A 20,100-nucleotide genomic window follows, 5' to 3' on the forward strand; every position below is an offset into this window, starting at 1 on the left:
GACTCCAGCCTGAAAAATAACTGAAATGTTCACAGCTACAAATTTACTTGTTTTATAAAGTTAGCATAAATTAGCTACAGGATTGTTCTATAATTGTATAGCAACGAACAAAGTGTGTAATTTTTTATTTTGGTCCTTGAGGATATTGACTTATGTGTTTTAACACCAAGTTTCCCCCTTAACAGATCTGATTTGAAACATAAACGTTCATTTTACAAACTTTGAAAGTAGAAATTGAACACAGACCTGAAGACGCTTCCTGTAAAGTAGAGCGGTCCACCACCGCCATCTGCTGTAAGATTACTGCAATGACACGCAGCCAACAAAAGACGTCACATCCGGTTTAAACATGTCTGCCTCCTGACCAATGTCACATTATTATCCTGCTCCAAATGTAAAGCGAATGAACTGATTTATAATACCTTACCAACTTATAACGTCAAACGATAAGTTTGGGAAGGTTTTGTTCCTTCATTCAGTATCACCTGAGGTAGGTCTATAACTCATCGCTTCTAACCTTAGCATTTAGTCATTGTTAGCCATTAGCAGCAGCCTGCCGACTCGTTTGATAAACGTTTGTTTTCAAATAATACTAACATGCAACTTTCTTTAAATTTCCCTTTTCTGTTTCAGTATTCAACAGCGAGCGTCATGGTTTATCTTTGTAAGTATTAAGATAAAAGGTGAACACTAATACATAAATATAAACATTTTGTAACGTATAAAATTGTAGGTTTGAAAAAGTCTCATCTGAATGGCACAAACTGGTTATATTGAGATTTTATTCCCTAAAAATATAAACACTACATGTGGAAAATGCTGCTAAGTAGTAGTTTCTAAAAGTGTTTCCACAAATGATCTAATGATATCAAGTAATGAAGATTAATAATCCAACTTTAATGACGATTATTAACTAACGATCAGCAACTACAAACATTTTTGTAAAATATTTCAATTGAACCTGTATTTGTGGTATTTTAAATTAAAGGAGACCTGCATTGAAAAAAATGCAGTCAGATTTTTTTGAACAAAAAATGACTTACATTTACACATGAGATCCTTCTGAATGTAGTAAAGTAAATCTGCAAGCCCAGATCTGTCATTCAGCGGAGAAATCTTCATTTGAAAATGACAAATTTACAACTAACATTTAGCCCTCCGCAAATTGTCCCTCTCATCATGGATGCTGCCGAGACGTCACGGACAAGACCCTCTCCCAGCATGCATTGCGCCAATTGTAATTTGTGGATTTACGTCAGTTTGCATCTGCACCTTTTTCTTGTCTTATACGGAAGGATCTACTTTTTTTAAAACTTCATATTGTCTTGCGGCACGTTTGGTGAGTACACATTTCTTTTATTTGTGCTTGAAAATTATTTTGGGGGACTTTTTCATACGCCCGTTTGATTGAGTGGTGTCGCAATGAAAATCTACTGTGTTTCGCCTCCGGTACCATCGCGGGATATGGAGGCGAGACCCGCAAAGAATCCCAGTCATTAAAAATATATAAACCTCTCACAGCGTCCATGGAGCTCTGGAGCTCCGATTGCTGAGACGTGCGGTGCTGTGGATTTTGCAGCAAGAAGTCTGTCCTTGCAGCAACAGGTGTACCGGCCGCTTCGCATTAAAACAGCGAGCGTAATCTCAGGACTTGTGCCAAGTGTGCTGCAGCTCCATTCAGTAGACAGAGAGGTGATGCCAGCTGCAAAGCAGACACGGGCGGTGTGAGTGGCCCGCGTCGGCAGTTAACGAGCTCGTTAACGAGCCCGCAGACTTAATAAGCGCAGCGGAGGCAGAGAGCGGGAGAGGAAGAATGGCGCCCGCTGTCGATGTCGTTGCTGATCTGAGCAGACAGATCTGTATCTCACATTCATTGCAGCTTACTTTTGGATGTTGAAACCAGGACGTGTATAAGTAACACTACTAACAGATAAAATCAATTTCAATGCTGGATCGGACTGAAGGCGGGAGCGCGTCGTCTTGTCCCTGACGTCATGGAAATGATACGGCTGTACAAACTGTTTTCACAGAGGGCTAAATTTTAGCTGCAAATTTGTCATTTTTAAATGAAGATTTCTCCGCTGAATTACAAATTTGGGCTTACAGATTTACTTTACTGCATTCACAAGGGTCTTATAAATACATATCAGCTATGACCACATTTATTTCAATGCAGGTCTACTTTAAAGCCTTATCTAAGAATGTATTGACTAGCAAATTTTTATATGTGCATGTGTATTTTATGTGCATGTGTATCTTATCTCTTACCTTTTATAAAACTTCATACTGTGTCATTAGTTAAAGCGTATAGAACTTTATTGCTCTATATCTTTAGGTCACAACTTAAAACAATGTTATGCTTTATAGCTTATTCCGCTTTAAACAAATAAGGATATTGCTTGATGTTACACTCCACCACTTGGAACAGATTAAAATGTTTAAAAAGTTGATTTATTACCTCACAAGTTGCCTTCACTTCCAGTATGGTTTAATTGAAAACAACAACTCAATGTAAGTAAGTAAAGGATAATGAAGGGATGTGGTCACGATTTTATATCAGAAACCTGGACATTTGATAAGGCAGATGCATGGGTTAAACTCAAGTTTTCCTTTGTCCCACTCTCTTTTTGGATAAAATAAGCTTAAACTTGTAGATACCATCATTATTGGGCTAACAGCAAAAGCCACTATTGTGTCCAATATGTTCTACAAAAGTTTATATGACACCTAAGTAGGTCCTTGTCATTTGATGGTGGTTTGTATGCCACATGACATTCATATTTGTCCCATTTTGTAAGTGACATCATGCATTTTGATTCTGTTTACTGAGTGTTTTGATACCGTACGTTTCACTGTATTGAACGCCTCCCTTACATTTTCATAAAAATGCTTCCATGATACAGTGAAGATAAATGCAATAGTCAGTGTTGTCCGGGACACCTTTAGCAGCCATAGAAGCTCATTTTCGCTGGATTGAGGAAAGCAGACGTGTGTTACCACACATACTGCTGATTTTTTTTTTTTTAAGTTAAAAATACAACCTTGTTATCTGATTTAATTACAGTCCTGGTCAAAATTATCAGCACTTCAAATTTAAACTGTGGTCAGAAGTAAATTCAAATGATCCATTTTTTCTTTTATATGAATCAGACGTGCCAATAATTCTCACCATGACTACAGAGAAGGGTACAGTAAAAGAGGCCTTACTAAAATCAGTAGTGTACATAATTTTTCACGATACAAGATATACCTCTCAGAACATTCGTTTTACACCAATTTTATATTTGTTACATTGAATTTCCAAAAGTATGGCGACATCTGATATCTGACTGACATGAATTTGTTAGACATCCCATTCCAGAAGGTATGGATTTGTGTTCCCTCTTTGTAACTGTAATAGCATCCAAGTGCATTTTGTAACATTGTAGTGAGTGAGTGAACTTAATTGGAGTAAGCTGGTAAAGAAAATTAATAAATGAATGATTTTTACTTGCTTCAGGCTTCACCACTTAACAGCTTCAGTCTGACCTTGTGTGAACTGTTGCTTTGTGGCTGAGATATTGTTGCTGCTACATACACTCCCAGTCAGCCGAATTGGAACGCGTGTTCAAACCTTTGAACGGGAGTGTATCTCCAGTGCACAGAAATTTCAGGGATTGAGTTGTGACAAATGTGGCATCAACAGTTAAAATCACTGATCAGGTGTTCAGTGATTGCGTTTAGGTGTTTTATCTGCAACTGCGTGACTAACAGGTGCATAAAATGAAGTTGCCACAAACCAGTTTATGGCATTTCTACTCCAGTCAACAGTCTGTGATATTGTTTTGAAATGGAAATGTACAGGAGGAAACAGCTCACAGACAAAATGGTAACCAACTCATATTCACAGTTTAATTTCTGAGTGCCAAAGCGCATAACCTTGAAGATTAAAACTCAAAAATAATTGCCCAATTTGTGGACTGATAATCCCCTAAGATCATATGTAGTTGGTGATGGTCATGTGACTTTGGCCAGATTTGGACACTGACAGAGTAATATTACATGTTACACATTAAAAGGGCTTTCTTTGCCATTGAATGTGCCATGTCCTTCAAAACCTGGAGGTGTGTGTCATTATCTGTACCAGGTAACACTTTATTATATTGGTACATTAATTAATGCAATTCATGCAGTGATAAACATTACTAATAATAAATTAAGTCTTAACTAGGTTTTTAGTATTTCTTAATGATGTTCATGTTAATTAAGGTATTAATACCATCACATCAAGTCTGGAAGCATGTGGTGGTGTCATACCTCTCAGTATCCATGACACCATGGAACTGCCTTGGTCCTGGATGGCAACCACCCAGTCAGACACCCTGTCCATCTTCACATCTCTAAAGCAGCCATCTATCTTCCACCGCCAGGTGAAGCCTGAGCATCCTCTTGGTCTTCTCCAGGCACTAGGAGCCTCAACAGTCTGGTACCTATGTGCTGGATCATACACAGAGAAACACGCCACATGGCCAAAGTGTCGCAGCTATTTGGCACAGAGACATTCCAGTGGAAGCCAAGGATCATCTGAAGAGACCTACTACCAAAGACATCAAGTCATCTCCTTAGGTCACTGCTTAGTGTCCACGTCTCACATCCCTACACTAAGACAGGAAGCACAGGGACCCTAAAGACTTGGACCATTGTTCTCTTAAACTGTTAGTTACTGCTTATTGCTGTATTAACTCATAGTGTACGGTGGCTTTATTGTAAAGTGTTACCCTGTACTAAATAATTTGGAAATGTTTCTTAGGAAGGAAGGTTTTACATTTAGGATAAACAGAATTTGACATTGATTGAATTTGGGGTAATGTTCTAGGTGACACTGCAGATTTAGCCTCAGTTACTTTTGCTGTCAGCATTTATTTTTTTCACAGTAAGGTATTTCACAGTTCTATGAAACTGCAGACTTTTTTCACTGTGCTAATTTAAGCTCACTGTGGTCTTTTACTTCTGCAGCATCACTCCTACAGAAGTACCATGGAGGTTATGTTGTCATCCGATTGGCTCTCGCAGGCCACAAACAAGCTAACCGGCCCTTTTATCGTATCGTGGCAGCATATAACAAAAGGGCAAGAGATGGAAAATATTTAGAACAACTGGGTACCTACGACCCTCTCCCTAACATCTACAACGAGAAACTTGTCAGCTTCAACTACGACCGAATCAAATACTGGATTGTCAGTGGCGCGCACCCCACTAAGCCAGTGGCCAAACTTCTAGGTATGTATTCAGTGTGTGACATCATGCTCTTTTAAGGTGGCTCAGCTTTGCACAATTTTGCTATCAGGGAAGTGTTCAACTTCTGCCCTTAGAAATTTGTTTAATCAAGGAGGTCCATCCCTGGCATGCAACCTCCACCTTTTAGGCAATGCTTACGCACTTGTCTAAAAATACTTACCTGTATTTACTCTTTATTGAAATAATCACAATTGATTTCAATATTTGCTTTCCATAAATGATAATGTACAGAGATTAATCAGGCCTCTTGTGGTCTTCATAAGCATGGTGAAATACACAACTTACGTTGTTCCCTAGCAATTCAAATGTAGTTGGGAGGAAATAGATATCATAGAATGATAGCTTAGCTCACAGTAATACTCATGTAAAATATGCTTTTCTCTCTGCCTGTCTCACTGTGCAGGATTGGCGGGATTCTTCCCTTTGCACCCCATGACGATAACAAATGCAGAGCGACGTAGAGCCGCCACAGCGCAGGAGGAAACTGCAAAAACAGTGGGAGAGACACATGACCAGCCTGAAGTCTGAGCTGTGGACTTTGTGTGACTGTCAACAACACAAAAGCACATCAGATTTGCTTACAAAGACCACAAATTCTTTTCCTTCCTATTTTTTTACTTTTTTTTCCTGGAGGACTGCATATGGCAGTTTCAGATGTTCCATACCACACTTCTGGTTACTTCTTTTGTGTTTTAGCAAGGAAAACTGATGTAGCTCAAATGTTAGATGACCACAGACGGCTGAAGCAAGTTCAACATTTGAGCATTGCAAGTTCAGGCCACCAGCACCAGTCATTTTCAGACCCACCCAAATCTCAGTCAGTTTCCTCATTTGTCATTTTCATTTGTTTCCTTCCATTGTGCAACTTTTTTTTTTTTTTTTTTGCATGTGCACTCACGAATCTTGAACGTCAGAAATGTCAAACACAAACATATCAGAAATGACTCGGTTTTTTGATAAACTGGTTGGCATGATTTACTGTGATTATTTGTGGCTGGCCGGCACACGCTCCACCCTTACTTAGCTTGGGTGGAATATCAACATTTGTATTTACTGTCCAGGAGATTTGTTCCAGCAGCTAAAATTCAGAGCTTGTTGGGTTTAAAGCTGTATAATTTGTAACAATGATCACCAAAATGCACAATAAACCAAACCTACAGAAATGCATATGTGATTTTAACTCACCTATTTAAAAAGAAAAACTTCATTTTCAAGCAACCACTCCAGACTCTCTGAACTGGACGCAATCTGTAAACAACAGACAAAGCTACACAGGCAGCTTTACAACCCCAATTCCAGTGAAGTTGGGACGTTGTGTAAAATGTAAATAAAAACAGAATAGTGATTTACATATCCTCTTCAACCTAGATTCAATTGAATACACCATAAAGGCAAGATATTTAATGTTCAAACTGATAGACTTTTTTGTTTTTGTGCAAATATTTGCTCATTTTGAAACGGATGCCTGCAGCACGTTTAAAAAAAGCTGGGACAGTGGTATGTTTACCACTGTGTTACATCTTCTTTCCTTCTAACAACACTCAATAAGCGTTTGGGAACTGAGGACACTAATTGTTGAAGCTTTGTAGGTGGAATTCTTTCCCATTCTTGCTTGATGTATGACTTCTGTTGTCATATTTTGCACTTCATAATGCGCCACACATTTTCAGTGGTCGACAGGTCTGGAGTGCAGGCAGGCCAGTCTAGTACACGCACTCCTTTACTACAAAGCCACGCTGTTGTAACACATGCAGAATGTGGCTTGGCATTGTCTTGCTGATATAAGCAGGGATGTCCCTGAAAAAGACACTGCTTGGATGGCAGCATGTGTTGCTCCAAAACCTGGATGTACTTTTCAGCATTGATGGTGCCATCACAGATGTGTAAGTTGTCCATGCCATGGGCACTAACACACCCCCATACCATCACAGATGCTTACTTTTGAACTTTGCACTGGTAACAGTCTGGATGGTCTTTTTCCTGTTTTGTCTGGAGGACACGCGTCCATGATTTCCAAAAACAATTTGAAATGTTTTCTCATCAGATCACAGCACACTTTTCCACTTTGCGTCCGTCCATTTCAAATGAGCTCGGGCCCAGAGAAGGCGGTGGTGTTTGTGGATATTGTTGATGTATGGCTTTCACTTTTTATGGTAGAGTTTTAACTTGCACTTGTAGCGACTCACTGTGTTAACTGACAATGGTTTTCTGAAGTGTTCCTGAGCCCACGAGGTAAGATCCTTTACACAATGATGTTGGTTTTTAATGCAGTGCCGCCTGAGGGATCGAAGGTCACGGGCATTCAATGTTGGCTTTCGGCCTTGTCGCTTATGTGTAGAAAGCTCTGCAGGTTCTCTGAATATTCTGATTATAGTATGGACTGTAGATGATGGAATCCCTAAATTCCTTGCAATTTAATGTTGAGAAACACTGTTCTTAAACACAAATGAGCAAATATTTGCACAAAAACAATGTTTATCAGTTTGAACATTAAATATCTTGTCTTTGTGGTGTATTCAACTGAATATAGGTTGAAGAGGATTTGCAAATCATTGTATTCTGTTTTTATTTACATTTCACACGACGTCCCAACTTCATGGGAATTGGGGTTGTACATGAATCACTCCTTTTTAAAAGATGGTGTGTAGTGCAAAAGTGTCTAGTTCTATGGGGCATTTTAAACTCCAAATGTACTGTTAACTTGGTGTGGGAGCGTGTTGCCTGGTGTGCCTGTTATACAATGTCCAGATTCCATGTCAATTGTGATAAATTGTTCAGTTTGAGCCAATAAATATTCTAACACACAATGCCCGACTAAAGATCCAGCTGGAAGACATGCTTCACATGAAGAAGTTGTGCAGTTTGTACTGAGATATTTTCTATACAGCACCAGTAATTTTGGATTTTTTTTTTCCAAGTTGTACTGAGCATTCCACACTTTAATGCTGCAATTACAAATAACTGCAGAAAAAAAAAACCTCGGCATCACTACTGTGATCTAATTCATGTATTTTTTATTTTTTTTTTAGCAAAGAATAGCTAAAGGAAAATTATTTTGAAGTTGGTGTTGTGCAGATCATTGTAAGAATACACACACACACACACACACACCCTGACTGCCCTCCAAGCAGAAATGATTTAATATTAAACCAACACAGGTGGGGAGAGGTTTACCCAAACCTTTGGTGCATTTAATGTCAAGAAACACACCTATGATTTTGTCACATCTCATTTATTACTGGTATTTCTCAACAGTCTATTTATAGCATGACCTTTCTTTTGTCCACAGGGATTAAGCATTGTTCAATGGAAGATTCCTGAAGTTAAGTAGAAGCAACAACTATTCCCAGTTGATTGCTTCAGCATGTGACATTAGTTTTACAAATATATCTATCTTTAGCTTTCATTGGAGTGTGTTTACATCTGAATTGTGTTAGCAGTATAGAAGTACTCTCATAGTCTTATATGTCCACTCACTTAAGGGGCCACTGTTTTATGACCAGGCATACATTATTCTCTCATGAGCTCATTTACAAATAAGCAGATAAATATGAACAAATTGTTTTGAGGTCTTTAATCTTAGCAGTGTGGTGGCCAAGTGGTCAGTGTGCTTACTTCCAAAACAGAAGGTTCTTGGTTCAAGACCACCTGCACCTATTGTCCATATAATCACCTTAAACACCTGATCTCCAAATTAAGGGTGAAAATAGGCTTCCTTTATAGAAATAAGTCATTTTTTCCTTAAGTGCTCAGATGCGCCTGATAACTGCTACCTTCCTGCCCTTGCTGAACTACAGCGATGTCGTGTATATGTTGTCTACAGTCCTCGTATCGTGCCTTGAGATTCATCACTGGTGTTAGCTGCCTCATCTACCACTGTGAGTGGTATGCCAAACCTGGCATGCCCTCTTTGACTATAAGGTGATATACACATTGGGTGATTCTGGTTTACAAGACTGGTTCCGACCTATTTATCCAGTTTACTTCAGAGATCTGAAAGCCGTTATTCGGGGGTGGAGGACCCGACCTGTCCTGCCGGGACGCATGTGATGGGTTACGTGATGGACTCGTGGAGGAGATGGCAGGTCATGTGCCTTTACACGCTGTCTGTGGAGGACAGTCGAAGATGTGTATATATTTGGCTCAGTGGTGACCGGCTTTCTGCTGTGTGGAGCGGGCATAGCACTGGTTTACCGGAAACTCAAGAAGGTGGAAGCAGCAATAATTGGCCCGTCCAGGCTGCCCCACATGATTGATTCAATTGGAAGGGCAGTGTCAGCTCAATCGGTGGGTGTTAACTGCGCGTTGGATACCATCTCCGGGAGGATAGCGGCACTGGAAAACCGCTTTGATCGTCAGTAAGACCGCATCTCCTTTCTACATTCAGATGTATTTAGAGTCACTCTGTTCTCAGACTGTGGAATCTTTCAGGCGTCTGCAAATCTGGATATTCATTTGGCTTCCCAAAAACACAGCTGCACTTCAAGGCCGCTGCGATAAAAACCTCCTGAAGGAAGGACAACACTTATGCCTCGCTCCCCAGTCTCTCCCTCCCTCAGCTTCTCCAGCTCTGACTTTGACTGCGGACAGTGAACTGTTCAGGACTGAGCCCCTCCTCCTTCCAGATGGATGAACAAGGCCGTTGACGGTGCCTAAAGGCTGCCTCCGGGTGTTCTGATAAACTGGACTTTCAAATCTCGGTTGTCGTCTTTCGTCTGCTGTCTGTGTGTGTGATCATTGTTTTTTGTGCTGATGGGGTTTTTTTTTCCTGCATTGCTGCTGTGTAATGCAGCAGCTATGAAGGTTTTTCTATCCCACGTTTTTACCTTGTGTGTGCTTTTATATGTGTTCATGTACCGGGCCGGCTCATGTGTGTTATGTGTGTGTTGTCTGTAAAGAGCCGGTCATGGTTTGCTCAGCCCTGCTGTTGACCTAGGCAGGGAAGTACATCTGGAGCTGGTCCCCGGGCGCCTAAAGGCGACTTCTGCTCCTAACTGGCAATTAGGATGGGTTAAATGCAGTAGACACATTTCATTGTGCAGGGAACATGTTCCTGTGTGCATATGACAATAAAATTCTTTTGAATCCTTGAATCCGGTTAATTCCGGTCCAACGTCTTCAATGAGACACAATTGAGCTTTTTTTGTGGTTTTCATTTCGTGAGCTTGATCTCTAGTTCCATCAGTTTCTGATATCTTCCATGCTGTTTAAGAAGTCATTCATCTTGGTGCACTCTAACAAAGGACCCGCTGTCTCAATGAGAAAAAATGATATAACTGTTTGCACAGATTTTTAAAAAGTTATTTCAACTTAGTAATTTCAACTGTTAACTGCCCAGACAGCAAATCGATCCGGGCTGGATGTAGTCCAGCATCTGGTACCAATCCTGAAAACAGATCCGGTCCAGACAGCTTTTGCACCCTGGCCCAGATCTGGCACGGCTCCGCTTTACAGTTCTGGAACAGATCCGGACCAGATCTGAACTGGATCCGCAAAAGACCAACCGTTTACAGACCATATCTGGCACGGATCTGGGACAGATGTGGACCGCATCACAGCACCGTGGCAGGAACAAGTTTTACAGGGGTAAGTTCCGTGGATCCGAGGAAACTGATGTGTATCTATAACACACAGATCAGTGTCCCTGGACTTATAAAACTTGATTGTCGTAAAGAAACAAACCGCTTTGCAATAAGCATTTAAAAAAGCCTCAGTGACGATCACGATTACAGAGTACAGAGTTTACAACCGCTAATGGATAGTTTCTACCGAGTGCAGATAAAATTGCTTATCATTATGCCCCATGTTCCTGCCACAGTGCTGTGATGCGGACCACATCTGTCCCAGATCTGTGCCAGATATGGTCGGTAAACGGTTGGTGTTTTGCGGATCCAGTTCAGATCTGGTCCGGATCTGTTCCAGAACTGTAAAGCGGAGCCGTGCCGGATCTGGGCCAGGGTGCAAAAACTGTCTGGACTGGATCTGTTTTCAGGATTGGTACCAGATGTTGGACTACATCCGGCCCAGATCTATTTGCTGTCTGGGTGAGTTAATGCCACAAGACTTCAAAAAAAAAATCTATGCAAATTGTTACTTTTTCTCGTTGAGACAGCAGTTCATTTTTTAGAGTGTGGATGTAAAGTATTAACCCAGTAAAAATCCAATATATTGAATAAAAATAAAAAACATTACCACTGGTAATAGACTGATACTGTGTATCTTCTAACTATTATGAAACTTTATATGGAAGTAAAATTGAATGAGTAAGCATATTGAAAATATTGAATCTGTACAGTTGGAGAATTTTGAGTAACACACCTGTGAGTAATTATTAAACCCTCGTTGCCCATTCACTTGCTGACAGAATTTAACACACTTGTGAACAACTGCAAAAAATTGACTTTCTGACGCACCCATCAAACATCGATGAAATATTAGCTTGGAGTGATGTACTCTTCTATCTACAGATAGAAAAAGTTTCTCATTTCACGACTTGTGAAATTTAATAGCTCTTTGACCGTTTATGAACATCTGAATCAAAATGCCATAAATCCCGTTCCACACCAAGTTTGTATTTTTCTGAAGATGCAATGTGATTTGTTACAGCTCAAGTCCATCCTTCTCAATTTGTTTTGTGAACATTGAATTATATATATATATATATATATATATATATATATATATATATATATATATATATATATATATATATATGGAGCAATCCCACTAATAGTCCAAAAAAAATGGACAAAAGCATAATCTATCTTGAACTTGGAATCACAGTTCCCTTCACTGCAGCGGTACCTGGACACCTGCATGTTTAAATATTTTCATACTGATTCATTATACACTTCAGAACATCACCACACCATGTTGTATTATGTCAAACGTTTGCCTTGGGCGTGCACTTAATCAGTAACAGCCTCAGTTTACCAGTTGTTCATTGATGACACATTAGCTAAATCTGATACTGATAGCAAAATGTTTATGACCTACTGCGGACAGGGTCAAATGTACTGACCACTTACAGGTTAAAGGAGACTGAAATTCTGCTTCAGTATAATGTAGAGTTCTTACAGCAAGAGACCTTGGAATATTCATCGTTACATTTTTTTTAATGGGAAACACACAGGAAAATGAAAAGGATTTATCCCAGATTTCGTCACTGTGCAACACTTTCCATCATTCTTGTCATAATTACCTTTCTGGTTATTGGACTTACTTCAGTCTTTGTGTTTCTGACGCAAGAAACAGGTATGTCTGTGGTTTCCGTATTTTATTTGTGCAAATGTAGTGTGTCCAGTGGTCATACTGTTACTATAAACCTTAGAATGATTTTGGATGCAGCCCCTCTTACGAACTGTATTGAACCCCAATTTAAACATGTGATATTAGTAGTTTTCAATTTATTTTCATTTATATAGCACCAAATTGCAACAGCGTTGCCTCAAGGCGCTTCACACAAGTAAGGTCTACTAACCCACAGAGCAACAGTGGTAAGGAAAAACCCTCTGAGGAAGAAACCTCAAGCAGACCAGACTCAAAGGCGTGACCCTGTGCTTGGGCCATGCTACAGACACAAATTACAGAACAATTCACAAAATGAATATACAGGAAATGCTGTTGGTGCACAGGACAGGAGGGTCGTCAGCACAAATACAACTCCCATCTCTGGATGGAGCTGCACCTTAAACAGAGAGAAAAAAGAGAATCAGGCATCAGAAAGACAAGAAATACAGTATAATTTCTCAGCATTAAACAACAAGAAAAACAGGAAATGCTAAGGTGATCGTCGGCCACTAGCCCTAAGCTTCACTAAAAGACCCAGAATTTAGGTAAAGTTGAGGCCGCGGCACATTCCGTTTCCTAATAAAATGAATTATAAGAGTGAAACGCGCAGAACTATACTATGCCAGTATGCTAGCCATACGAAAGTCTGGACTTGAAAGTCTCCACACAATCTGACTGTTTTATTGACACGGGAGATCATTCCACAGAACAGGGGCACGATAAGAGAAAGCTCTATGACCTGCAGACTTCTTATTCACCCCAGGAACACAAAGTAATCCTGCACCCTGAGAACGCAAACCCCGGGCCGGTACGTAATGTTTAATTAGGTCAGCTAAGTAGGGGGGTGCCAGCCGGTGAACAGTTTTATAGACTAGTAGCAGAACCTTAAAATCTGATCTCACTGGGACAGGAAGCCAGTGAAGGGATGCCAAAATGGGTGTAATGTGGTCGAACTTTCTCCTTCGTGTCAAAAGACTGGCTGCAGCATTATGAACCAATTGGAGAGCCTTAATGCTAGACTGCAGTAAACCAGAAAATAGAACATTGCAGTAGTCCAATCTAGAAAAGATAAACGCATGGATCATTTCATTTTCATTTCATTTCATTTATTTACTTAAAAGGGACAACACATATTAATGAACACATAAGTGTAAATATGTCAGATTATAGCCATGGGCTAATTTCCATCTGTAGTCCCTGACAGACTATAAGAATGAAACAATTTACAGTAAAAACACACAAACATCGCAAGGGCTTACAACAACAGACTACATTACATAGGGGTCACTAACTACTACAAGAAGACACAGACTAGACAAAAGACAGGAAACAAAAGGACACTGACATGATCTGAGCATGAAGGTTAGCTTACATGAACTCAGTTAAAGGAGGACACAGTTAAAAACAAAAACAAAAAAAACTACATGTACAATTCATTTGGAATAAGTTAATTAAAATTGCAAGTCTAATTTCATACATTTATATATTTTAGAAACCATAACTTTAAGAAGAATAACTTATAAAGTGCTATAGTGCATTGCACAGTCCCAACAGTTCTTCTTAGTTTCTACAATTGAGTTCATAATGCTCACATTTTTTATTTGAATTGAGCCACTCCTTTAAGTGACTTTTGAAGGCTTTAAAACTTGGGGCCTCTCTTACTATCATTGGCAAAGCGTTCCATTGGAGACTGCCTTTGTAGGACAAAACATTTTGTACAAAAGCTGTTTTTCTCACAGACACTTCACAGTCCCCTCTACTCACGGCCCTGGTGACCCTCGGACCAACTGTTCTATATTTAATATAATTTGCAACAGGTGGAGGAGCCAATCCATGTAAAATTTTACATATTAGACAAGAATTTTTAAATTTTCAAAGTTAAATAAGTTATACTTTGTTAAAATTTTGCAGTGATGATATGAAAATGGTCTTTTATCTAAAATTTTCAGTGCTCTTTTATATAGCCTTTCAATCGGTTTTAAAATTGTCACACCTGTGAGAGACTAGCTGGTTATGCAGTAACCTACATGAGAAAAAAATCATACAGTGCAAGAACATCATTGCTGCTTGATCTGTCATTGACCTCATTTGATTGAAGTTAAACACATTATATTTAATTATTTTAGTTATCATTTTAATCTGATTTTTAAAAGAGAGTGTCGAGTCCAGCAACACTCCCAAATATTTGAATTCTTTAACTAACTGCATTTCATCATCTCCAATGTACACATTGGAGCGGTCAATATTGGAAGCCTTTTTTGAAAAAAATACATACAGACAGTTTTCTGTATGTTTAATATCAGACATGATCCGTTAAGCCAATTTAAAATATACTTTAGGGCTGACGTAAGAGTTTGAGCTGCTGCCTCAGGTGATCTTGCACTTATGTAGATTACTGCATCATCAGCGTAAAGTTGTATGTCCACATCCTCACAAACATTTGGTAGGTCATTAATGAATAATGAAAATAAAATAGGCCCCAAGATAGATCCTTGGGGGACTCCAAGTGCACAATGTAAGTAGGGGGATTTAATACCATTAACCACGGTGGCTTGTTTTCTATTTGATAAATAAGATGCCATCCCTTTTATGGCATGCTCAGAAAAATTAAAAGATTGCAACTTTAATAATAAAATATTATGATTCACTAGATCAAATGCTTTATGCAAATCTAAGAAAACGGCACCTACACAATTGTTTTTATCCAAATGACTTTTCACTTTTTCCATGAACATTGTTATGGCAGTCTCAGTTGAATGATAAATATGAAAACCAAATTGCATGGGATGCAGAGTAGTTTGGCCACTTTGTAGATATTGAATCAATTGCTTGGCGACCCACTTTTCAAGGACTTTACAAAAGACTGACAGTATGCTAATTGGTCTGTAGTTATTAATATTATGAATGTCACCCACCTTAAAAATCGGGGTAACTGTGGCCATCTTCCATGTCTGTGGTACAATGGAATGGTCAACTGACAAATTTATTAAATGTGTGACTGGATATGCTAGAGCCATTTTATGTGTTTTTAGGAATCCAACATCAAAGCCATGATGGTCTTTAGCTTTAGCCTTTATGGCATTTATAATCTTTAGAGTTTCAACCTCTGATATTTGTTCTATATTAAACGTTTGACTGTGCACTGGAATATTGTAGGTTATTTCAGGCGATTTGAAACTTGCTGCCATCTCTTCAACAAAGCATAGAAATGATAAATTCAGCTCTTTTGCTAAGATCGTAGGATCATTCACAAGCTGGTTATTAATTTTCAATTCCAAAGGGTCTCAGGGTCAGCCATAGACAGGATGGGACGCATCTTTGCTATATTTCACAGGTGGAAGAAAGCAGTCCTCATGATATTTCTAATGTGGAGGTCAAAGGACAATGTAGGATCAAAAATTACCCCAAGGTTCCTCACTTTGTCAGTGTGATGTATGACACACGAGCCTAGGCTGAGCGTTAACTGGTCAAATTGATGCCGATGACTCACTGGACCAAGAACCATCATTTCAGTCTTTTCAGAGTTTAAAAGTAAGAAGTTTCTAGACATCCATCTTCTCACTGATGCAAAGCAATCTTCTAAGGATTTTATGTGAACGAGATTACCAGCAGTTACCGGCATGTATTACTGAGTATCATCAGCATAGCAGTGAATGGTAATCCCAAAACACCGTAATATGTGCCCAAGGGGGTTATATAAAGGGAGAAAAGCAGGGGGCCTAAGACAGACCCCTGTGGAACCCCAAATTTCATGTCACTAAGGTTAGAGGTAGTGTTACTGTACAAAACACAGTGAGAACGACTGGGCAAGTATGATGTCAGCCATGCAAGGGCACTCCCAGTAATCCCAAAATGATTTTCCAGCCTATCAAGTAGAATATGATGATCCACAGTATCAAATGCAGCACTGAGATCTAACACCAGAACCGTAGTGGTGTCCGAATCTATTGTAAGCAGAAGATCATTCACCACTTTAGTGAGATCTGTCTCTGTGGAATGATATTTTCTAAAAGCAGATTGCAGAGACTCAAAGAGATTATTCTCAGTAAGATAGTCCATGAGCTGCCGTGACACCACTTTTTCCAGAATTTTAGAGCAAAATGATAGATTTGATATCGGCCGATAGTTTTTCAATATACTAGGGTCAAGATTAGGTTTCTTAAGTAATGGTTTAATCACTGCAGATTTAAAACATTTAGGAACAGATCCAGAAGTTAAAGAAAGATTAATAATTTCCAGCACAGTCGACCCAAGAGTGGGCCACAGGTCCTTAAACAGTTTTGTTGGTATAGGATCAAATAAACAGGTTGTGCTTTTTGGTGACGTTACGAGTTTCGTCAGCATGCCTAGTGGGATACTATCAAATTCTGTAAATTGAAGTAATACCTCAGTAATGGTGCTCGCCTCTTAGCAGGGTGTAGTGGCTGGGTTAAGGCATGCTGGGATATGTTTAACCTAATGTCTTCTGTTTTCTTGTCAAAGTAATCCAGGAAATCGTGTGCTGTAAAAGGAGAGTGTACTACAGGTGGTTGTCCATGAATAAGTGTTGCCACCATGTTGCACAAGAACTTTGAGTTATGTTTGTTTTTGTTGATCAAATCAGAGTAATAGGTCCATTTTGTAGCCAATAATGCATGCTTATAGTCCAAGATAGCATCATGCCACGCAAGGTGAAATACTTCTAATTTTGAATGACGCCATTTCCGTTCTAGACCTCTAGCCTTATGCTTGAGGTCACACAAGCAACCATTGAACCAAGGTGACTGTATAAGGACTTTATAAATGAGGTTGCAGACTTTCTGTCCAGGATCGTGGTGAAATACAATCATATTTTAATCTCTGGTGATTTTAATTTACATGTCTGTTGTGAATCCCATCCTCTGGACAAGGACTTTTTAAACCTGATTGAGTCCTTTAATTTCATCCAGTGTGTATCTGGCCCAACTCTTGAAAAGAGGCATATTTTAGATCTTGTCTTGTCTTATGGTTTATCTGTCTCGATTAAGGGAATCTGTGCAACTCTGTGTATTTTCCATCATCTACCTGTGCTGTTCACTTTGACGCTTCCCTGTTCGACGGATAAACTACCTGTCCCAGAGTGCCTCATGATGCCATGCAAGGTGGAATACTTCTAATTTTGAATGACGCCATTTCCATTCTCGACCTCTTGCATTATGCTTGAGGTCACGCAGGTAATCATTGATCCAAGGTGACTGTGATTTGGGGGAGCACAGTTTTAACACAGGTGGCGCAATCATGTCGAGTGTAGTTTTGAGCACTGAGTTTAAATTATCCACAAGTCTGTCTACTGATTGGGTATTTGCCAAATATGAAGCTAAGACATCAGGCAGTCTAGCTTCGAGTTCAGTCTTAGTTGAAGAGTTGATGCATCACCGTAGTGATATATAAGGTTGTTGTTCCACTAAACACAGCAGCAAAACTGTAAACTTAATAAGTGAGTGATCAGAGACCACTGATGTAAGAGGTATGATGTCAATATTCGTGATAGCAATACCACGTGCAAGAACCAGATCCAGGGAATTTCCACTAATGTGCGTCGGGTCCCAAATGCATTGCCGAAATCCTAATGCATCCACAAGTCCCATAAATGATTTGCAGATGGGATCAGATGGTTTATTTATATGAATGTTAAGTCACCAATGATTAGAATGTTATCTGCACTAGGTGACAAGTTAGAGATGAACGCACCAAATTCATCCAAGAATTCAGAATATGGGCCAGGAGGCCTATATACAGTGACAAAGTAATACAGCTGATTTTTATTCTTCTGACCTTGGTATTGTGTAATATCCTGAGCAGAGCGGAGAATTAAATGCTCAAACGAGTAATATTTGTGACCCACAACAGCTAATAAGCTAAACCGAGATTCCTAAAACCAAGTTCACCTTATCTCTATCTAGTTTCTATCTACTGAAACTAGAATACGTAAAATTATACACATGACAATGTGCATTCTTTATTCTGATTTTTTTTTTGGGGGGGGGGGGGGGGGGATTAATTTTCAAACCTTTATTTTGATGAACATTGTAACATTCATACTTCCAAGATGGCGTGGCTCACTGACGTTACTAGCAGCAAAGTTAAACAACATCAGATAGTTTGCATGTTGCTCACATCCTTTCACAATAAAATGTTTAATGCCAGCATCCCACCAAATACTTTTACTGTGAAAGGCATGCTGACAGTGTTCCTTGTGACTGAGTTTAACACCAAGGAAATGTTAGCTAAAATGTGTTTACCTTACCTTACTCTATGGTCAACTGCTACCAAGTTAGATAGTTAATGATAAAAAACCTTGAACAGTGTGAAGTTAATTATCAAATGACAGCAACCAAATGTTTTAACAAATATCTTTCTTTGTTCAACATAATTTTAATTTGATATGTCAACACCAAACTGAACCCTGTTCACTATTATTTTGCAGTGCAAGCGATATCTCCCCTACCCCCTTTCCCATAAAGTAAAAAAATCCAACGGGCACTGCACTAGTCATAAAGCAAGACGTGTCTATGTGTGGGTGTGTGGTTCGATCTATTTGTCAGATCAACATCATGTCAGGTTTCGGATATGGCTTGCATATGGTGCGATGATGTGCATCGTTTATTATGAAAAATTTTGTGATTAATTTTCAAATTAATTTATTTTGATTAACATTGTAACATTAATCCCTTCCCCCCCAGACTGTCGAACAAGGCCGTCGACGGCGCCGAAACTGGCTGCCTTCCGGAGTGTTCTGATAAACTGGTCCTTTCAAATCTCGGTTGTCGTCCTGTGTCCTTGTTTTGTCTCTGTGATTATTGTTTTTTGTGCTGATGGGATTTTTTTTTTTTTCCTCATTGCCGCTGTGTAATGCAGCAGCTATGAGGGTTTTTTTTTCTTCTCCTTTTCCCTCGTGTTTTGCTTCATATACATGTTTTATGTACCGGGCCGGCCTATGTGTTGTGTGTTATGTGTGTTGTTTGTTATGGGTCGGTGTTGGTTTGCTCAGCCCTGCTGTTGACCAAGGCAGGGATGTACATCTGGTCCCCGGGCGCCTAATGGCGACCTCTGCTCCTATACTGGTAAATAGGATGGGTTAAATGCAGTAGCCACATTTCATTGTGCAGGAAAGTTCTTCTGTTCTGTGCATATGACAATAAAATTTCCTTGATCCTTGATGGCGTGGCACACTCTCACGAGCGCCACTAGCTTAGCTTATGGCAAGCTAAACACGGCCGAACAACTGTCCAATTTCTGGGTATTCTGTGTCACTACGCGCCCGCGGCCAACGTGCTTGATGAATTCCTGCACAAAAAGTAGTTCCCAAATAATTGTGATAAAAAAGTAATAAAATTCTAAAGATAACTGAAGTTTTAAGAGTGGCCGGAACAAATATTTAAGAAACTTAAAGTTTATGAGCAACTTCACCTGTTATTGCTCAAGCACTTTGTAAACATTGACACGATGGAGTCTGATGCAGAAGAGTTCAGAAAGATACGACTGGATTCGTTAGATTACCATTTACAGTTGGCA

At 39.5% G+C, this 20,100-nt stretch overlaps 1 protein-coding gene across 1 annotated transcript; it reads left to right on the top strand.

Moving 5' to 3' along the window:
- The first annotated feature begins 337 nt into the window (after positions 1-337).
- Positions 338-6,668, top strand: mrps16 (mitochondrial ribosomal protein S16). Its single transcript, XM_034166226.1, has 4 exons — positions 338-490; positions 634-664; positions 4,996-5,259; positions 5,681-6,668. Exons 2-4 carry the CDS (start codon positions 652-654, stop codon positions 5,803-5,805), a joined length of 402 nt encoding a protein of 133 aa, XP_034022117.1. The 5' UTR covers positions 338-490; positions 634-651; the 3' UTR covers positions 5,806-6,668.
- The last annotated feature ends 13,432 nt before the right edge of the window (positions 6,669-20,100 follow it).

The sequence above is a fragment of the Thalassophryne amazonica genome, chromosome 3 (genome assembly GCF_902500255.1).
Source record: "Thalassophryne amazonica chromosome 3, fThaAma1.1, whole genome shotgun sequence".
Classification (NCBI taxonomy): domain Eukaryota; kingdom Metazoa; phylum Chordata; class Actinopteri; order Batrachoidiformes; family Batrachoididae; genus Thalassophryne; species Thalassophryne amazonica.

What these genes read in the sequence shown, in the direction of transcription:
- mrps16 (XM_034166226.1), top strand. An exon ending in GCCAGTGGCCAAACTTCTAG is followed by an intron (nt 5,260 to 5,680) that starts GTATGTATTCAG and finishes CTCACTGTGCAG; the next exon opens with GATTGGCGGGATTCTTCCCT.